The following is a 6,765-nucleotide window of genomic DNA, read 5'->3' on the forward strand; positions in this document are numbered from 1 at the left end:
GAGGTGAAGAGCCTCAGCCGCACGTGGGGGTGGCTTCGTGTGAGCTCCACCAGCTCCTGGGCGCAGTTGGGGCAGGGGCTCCAGGTGAGGTAGCAGGTGACTTCGTAGTTCTGGCTCCGGTCCAGGTCCAAGGAACGGATCTTCTTTATGAAGCGAATCTCTGCGTGGCGATCCTTCTGGGGGGGGACCCCAGCAGAGAGAAGGAGGGTTAGATGTCACATGACTGGGGCCAGGATGGGGCTGTGACTTGTCAACCTTCTAGTGTGGAGGCTTGTCCGGCATAGTCATGTCCCCACTTCCACTCACCCACAAACCCAACACCCCAAGTCCCACGAGGATCCCCGTGCCCCGAGGGGAGGGGTCAGCAGACAGACCCCACCCCCAGAGGACAGTCACACCTCTCCTTGGGACTCTTGCTCAAGAGAGACCAAAGGACACTGTGTTTCAGCCCAGGAGCCTCAGGAGCAGGTGGGAGGGGAAGCGCCCAAGGCAGGTGGGCCACCAAGGAGCCTGGTGGAGCTCAGCCCTTGGGCAAGGACTCTGCTTCCTCCAGAGCAGCGTGAGCTGAGATGGGGCAGCCCAAGCGCATTCTCCTGGAGGGAAGGAAGAACGCTCTGGGGTACAGGCCTCTGGCAAGTCCAGGGCTGGGACCCTGGCAGTTCAAGGGCAGTTCAGGACCATACCTGCCCCCTGAGCCCGAGCCCCTGCCTGGCACCTTGTTTTGAAAGTAGTCCTGGTCACACGGGGAGCCCTTGAGCTGCAGCTGGTAGCACAGGTAGGTCTTCCGGCGGCAGTAGGGCCTGGGCGCCCGGTGCTGGTTGTTAAACTGCTGGTGGAACGTTTCTTTCTTTAGCAGCTTCATGACCCTCCGTGTGACAAGGAGGCACCAGGAGCCGGGAGCTTCCTCTGGAGTCACCTGCGCTGGGCTCAGATGGCCTCTGCCTTCAGGAGTCAACTCTGTGGTGCCTGGGTCCCTGAGGGAGATGACAGAGGAGCAGGGAGGGAAGGAGCAGGGAGGGAAGGAGCAGGGCCACCAGGAGCTGTGGCAGTGGGTGGCTTCTCCCTCTGACCGTGCCCAGTGCCTCCCCTCCACTCTCACAGTCCAGCCTTGAGACTGTCCTCTGGGGCCACCCCATCCCTGTCACCTTTCTGCCTGGGCCGGGTGGGGCATCCCTCCTAACTGGGATCTGTGTCACACACCTTTGTCTGGGGCTCCCCCGCCTCCGAGTTTCCCAGGCCTCTGGACCCCGACCTTCCAAAGCCTGAACCCTCCTCGCTGGGAAGGGACTAGACCCTAGAAAGCAGCCTTTCCTCTAACTCCTCGCTCTCGTCCTGTGTCACCAAGAACCCAGAGGCAAGGCCCAGACGAACGGTTGCTAAGGGACGGTCTGACCGAGGCTTTTAGTTGGAGGACGACTGACCACCGTTCTCTCTCTCTCCCTATTTAGAGGATTCGATTTTCTCCCTCACTTTTCCCCCCTTCTTAACACCATATTGCAAAGTGCCCTGGTGAGTGTGGGCAGGAGAGTCACCGGGTTCTGTGTGGGGGCGGGAGTGGGTGGCACAGGAAGCAGGAGATAGGTTTTCTATAGGCAGATAGGAATGACATAGAAATGGGGACCCTCTCGGAGAATGGGGTCCTGCCATCCCAGATTAAAACCCAGGGCTAACAGTGCCCAGTGCCGGACTGGAAGGCCCCCCTCAGGTGCCCTGCTTCCTGGGGCTGCCCCGGCTTCCTTATGACCCTAACACTAGTCAACCCAGAGGGCTGCTTTGAAGCCAAGCAGTTGTATTGTTTTAAGGAACAAGTACAGGAGAAACTCAGGGTGTCAAACACACTAACCATCCCATCAGGGAATGAGAGATTAAAACCATACACCCTCAACGGAGTCAGAGACCGGTCAGGGGAACCTGCCAGGGAGAGGTTCATTCCCCAGCAAAAGAGCATAGAAAACCCTCCAGACCGAGAGCCACCAACAGGGCCCTCTCTGGTCTCCTCTCTTGCTCTGGGAGCTTTCCTTGCTGGCTTCTAATAAATCTGCTACTGAATTCTCACCCTCTGCCACCTGTGCACTTTATTCTTTGGGTGCATGACACAAGAACCCTCCAGAGCTCACAGACCCTGGGTTACACTGGGGATCAAACCCAGCGCCACAAGAGTCCTTCCACTGAACCGCAGCCCTCCTGGATTCTCTCTGGTATGTGGGCAGAAGTGGGAGCCTGGCTCCCCACCACTGCGAGGCCACTGAAGGGGTGCTTGGGCCAGAGCCCCACATCACGAGGGCATCATGATTAAGCGGATGTCCGTCTTGCCAGCTGCTCAGGAATCTCAAAGGACACTCAGCTCTGTCTTTCCGGACGTTCTGACATTGTCCTAGGCAAATGCAACTTGGCTGACCATCCAGTTGGGCTCAGGTGATCACGGACCCTCAGAAACCGTGTCTGCATCCAGAATTCAGGGTGCTGGTCCTTAAGGCACAGACCACAGGTGCCAATGACGTCCACTTCCTGTGGCTGCCTGCCGGGCCAGCAGTCTTCTCCTTGAGTATTTCCCGCAATCTCAAGAAGACACTGCTTCCTGCACCAGCGACCAAACCCCTGCTAGCATCTGGGATGCTAATTAACAATACCACTGATGTCATCAGCGGAAACCTGGTTTTGACACCTCTTATGCCCATTAGGAAGGCTTCGGTGGATTCAGATGAAGAGCTGGGCTGTGGCCTTGGATAAGTGGCCAGTCTGCCCCACATCAGGTGACGGGCGACGTGCGGCCTCTCCGTCACCAGCCCGATCACAGCCTGTGCTTCCCTGTGGTCTGGGACTTTCCACCTTGGCCCCCAGCTCCCGCGCTCCGGGAACCCTCCAGGCTGCCCGCTCAAGGCTCCAGTATTTGGACACAATTTTAGACAGTCACATTCTTAACAGCAAATCAAGAACCTTGACCTTGAAGAGCTAAAAGAACAGGTTTGCCAGAAGCAAACTAGAATTGATTTTAAGAGCCATTTGCCTCTCCTCTTCCAGTGGCCCCATCTTCCTTCTGGGAAACCATGGTGCTTCCGGTCTTGGTCGGGGGTTTCGTCCACACAGCTCCATGGCAAAACAGGGTCAGTCTGTCCAGCAAAGCTCACAAAGGTGCTCCGTAGCTGCCTCCAAGTTTTGCTCCATCATTCTGCCACCGAGAATGAGCTGGAGAAAGGACTTTGAGAAGGCCCTGGCGGGCGGACAGAGGGCTGTGCTGGGCCCAGGAAGCACAGGAAGTGGGGAGCCTCAGGGGGGCTTCTAGTCCCAGGCTCCAGGGGCAGAGAACTGGGTGCTCCGGTTCCAGTTCCTCTCCCAAGGCCTTGGGAAAGTCCCTGCCTGGGAGTGTCCTCCTACACACCGCCTTCCCGCCTCGGGCACCAGGCGAGAGGGCCCTGGGGTGCGTTCCCTCCCCCCTGCCCACCCCTCCCCTCTCAGGGCCCCTCACCTCCTGATCCGTGGAGTGTCCCCGCAGCCCCCAGGACAGGCTTGTCCCAGGTAGCTCGGCTGTCACCTCCAACACTGGGCTCACTTTCCCTGTTAAGGGGCCCTGGCTTTGGAAGCCCCCGATGGATCTGGTCAGGAGTGACCTCCCAGGGCCATCTGGGTGCCAGCCCCACCTCTTCCTGGTTGGTGGGAGGGCCTAGGGTGGTTAGCTTCCTCAGGCTCAGACACCGTCTCTGCCCCCGGCTGCCCTGTGGTGAAGAGAGGCCTTTGTGAGAGGAGCCAGGGTTGCAAAGGGAAAGAGAAAGTGGTCCCCAGAGGGGCAGGGGGCAGACGCCCCTCCCTGGGGGCCGGGCAGTCTGGGTCCAGACCTGGCCCAGCACCGTCCCTGGTTGGCACATCCGTCTTGTGGCCCCTTCAGCTTCCCAGCAGGACTCTGTACTTGTGTTGTAGGGACAGCCGAGGCAGGGCACCGAAGACAGCAGGAAACAGTTTTATTTGGCTGCAGCCAGCTTCAGAGGGCACAGCTTTTGCTGTAATCAGTCAATCCCCTGAACCCCGAGTTCAGGGAGTTTCAGAGTTTTATCCCCAGCGTGTAAGGGGAGGGCTCAGAAGCTCACAGTCTGCAGAAGTTCACATAAAAGCAGCTTTTTCTCTCTCTGTTCTGGGCCAGTTAACCCTTCGAGGACCACACCTGAGAAGGGGAGAGCTTCTTCTCCCCTCTCTTTCCTCCCCTGCCAGCTGTCACCATGGAGCCCAGTTGTAACTTATCTTAAAAATGTAGACATCTCTGTGAAGCCCAGCTCAAGGCCAGAGGCCTGGTTTGCACATTTCTTCAAAGTACTACACTGGATACATGTTTGTGAAAAACTAGTAAGGGGGTGTCCAGCACCTGGAGTGCTGGTATCTTCTCAGCCAGTGGCCAAGTAAACAGGGCGAGGCGAAAATAGGAAGTTTATCTACACTGGACTCTTTCGTAGGGATTCTTTTGCTGACAGTTCCAAAATCAGCCATGGTGAAGAGGGCTTCTCTGTGGAGCAAGGGGTTGCCCACTTCACTTGATGCCGACAGGGTGGGAGGTTGGGATACAGGGTTTCATCTCCTGCCCCAAAGAAGGCAGGTGTGGACAGATCCTGGGCCATGTCCTCTACCCCAGCCCTTGGAGGAGGTCTTAAGTAAGCACAGAAAGGCTTAGATGCCCTCTTGAGATCACACAGCAAACAGCAGAGTGGAGTGCGGGCCAGGTCTTCCGGGCTGCTGCTGCCCCACCCCCCCGCCCGCCCCCACAACTAGCTGCAAGCAACTCGTCTCTGGGAATTGAGGTTTCCAGGAGAGGAGTGGGGGAGTGGCACAAAGGGAGGGCAGCTGCCACCCTGCAGGGATTCCCAGGCCCGGGATCGAAGGACCTGGACTTCAAGTGTGTGTTCTGGAAGCTCTGCCTGCTTGGCACACTGAGCCAGGATCCTCGGTAAGAAACAGCAAAATGGAACAAAAACAAAAAAAACCCAAAACCAAGAGCATGTTGTGACAGCTGAATCCTGAGCGAGGAAGGCCTGCTCCCCCCTCGCCGCCTGCTCTTCTCACACCCCCTGCAGCCCCAGGCCACAGGAGCTTGGGTTTGAAGGGTCACAAGAACTGTGTCCCCTCCACCCTGTCAGTCCTCAGGTCCTGGGGCTGAGGCAGGAGCTCAGGGTAAGCTGGAGAAAGCTGGCAGGAAGCCCCACCCCCATCCTCCTTCAAGACAAAAAGGAAAGTCTCCAACCGGAGTCCCGGGGACCCCAGACCCTCATTTAAATACATCTACATGTTAAAAGACGGGGGTGGAGGGGCAGCAACAACAAATGATCCTGACTGACCCTCTCTTTGTCAGCTGTGCTGACTTCTGTCCTGTGTGAGCTGAAGGGTCCCCTGAGCTGGTGACAGGATCACAGCCCGAGGAAGATTCCAGAATGAGCTGGGCCTTTCCAGGAAAAGAGATCACATCTGCACAATAGGGTGTTTGTCAGTGTCGGGCAGCTGGGCCGCCTCCTGATTTGATGCTGGACACAGGGACTCTGGCTGCGTGTCTTGGGAGGAAACTAGTCGGGCAGGAGAGCAAGTCCTGGGGGGCAGCTGTTCTCAGGGGAGAGGGCAGTTTCCTAGGGGGCGGAGGCTTGGGAATGGAGCTGTGTTTAGGCGCTTTTCCAAGGTGTGCTTTTCTTTCCCAAGAGAGCCCTTTAACTCCAAGGCAGGCAGAGGAAGGCGTGGTCAGAGGGTCACCTGGAGCCAAAGCTCTTTTTTTTAAAAAAAAAATATTTATTTTTAGTAGTAGTTGCTCACAATACTTTCATTTTATTCATCTTTAAGTGGTGCCAAGGATCAAACCCAGGGCCTCGCATGTATGTGCTAGGCGAGCACTCCACCGCTGAGCCCCAGCCCCAGCCCCAAAGTTGTTTTTTATATTGATGCTGCATTCTGTATAAACATCTCTGTCCTGTGATGAGGGTGAACTGCTGTCACTGTTCAGAGACCACATGGGGGCTGGAGGAGAACACAAGTTCAGGGGCCTGGGAACCAGCCACTGGGCATTGAACCCAGGGGGTCTCACTGAGTTGCTGAGGCTGGCTTTGAACTTGGCATCCTGAGCCACTGGGATTCCAGGTGCCCCCCACCCTTCCAGCAGTTTTGATTGTCCTGGGAGAGTCATGGCAAAAGCATCTGGCCATGCTGATGCCCTGGTCTCTGGTAAGGTCGTTGAAGTGGGTAGGCAAAGCACACACCAAGCTTTCAACTCCTAAGAGTTAAGGAGACAAGAGGGGAAAATAAAACACAGACACCACCTTCTGATGGCTGTTGTTCAACCCCAAAGCTGCAAAGGCCCCAGTAGATTTTCTGATTCCAAAGAAAAAACCCGGGAGCAGGTCTAATATTTTATTATTTGTGCTCCTGGCAGCAGCCACTGGGATAGGACCGAGGGCGGCCCTGAGCCGAGGAGCAGGGGTATCTGCAGGAAGGGTGGCCTGCCCACTGCACCGGGGCTTTCTTCAGATGTTTTAGGGGTATACAATTTACTTTGCGGCCAAGGTCTTTCTGTTTTGATCCCCACCTGAAGATTGGAGGTAGGGGAAGGCTGCCTCCGGCATTCTTGGGTGGTTCTGGGTTCCCCTTCAGGAATCTCATGCCTGACTGGAGTCTACCCTGCAGCCACCAGGCCAGGCGTGAAGGGCCAGCAGTGCACTGGCCCTTGGTCCCCACACTGGTCTCTAACCACCTCAGGCTGAGGAGTGGGCTGGAAGGAAAAGAAGCGGAGCCTGTCACCCATGT

At 56.8% G+C, this 6,765-nt stretch overlaps 1 protein-coding gene across 1 annotated transcript in view; it reads right to left on the reverse strand.

The window, feature by feature from the left end:
• Positions 1-6,765, reverse strand: part of LOC107139648 (DNA dC->dU-editing enzyme APOBEC3-like) — a 12,271-nt gene that overhangs the window by 1,013 nt on the left and 4,493 nt on the right. The window contains exons 5-6 of the mRNA XM_048807897.1: positions 716-1,138; positions 1-176 (exon numbers count right to left, since the gene is read on the reverse strand). The exon at positions 1-176 is cut by the window's left edge and continues 92 nt beyond it. Coding sequence (XP_048663854.1) covers positions 1-176; positions 716-1,138 — 599 coding nt within the window. The remainder of the gene's footprint in view (positions 177-715; positions 1,139-6,765) is intronic.

The sequence above is a fragment of the Marmota marmota genome, unplaced genomic scaffold, assembly GCF_001458135.2.
Source record: "Marmota marmota marmota unplaced genomic scaffold, marMar, whole genome shotgun sequence".
Classification (NCBI taxonomy): Eukaryota; Metazoa; Chordata; class Mammalia; order Rodentia; family Sciuridae; genus Marmota; species Marmota marmota.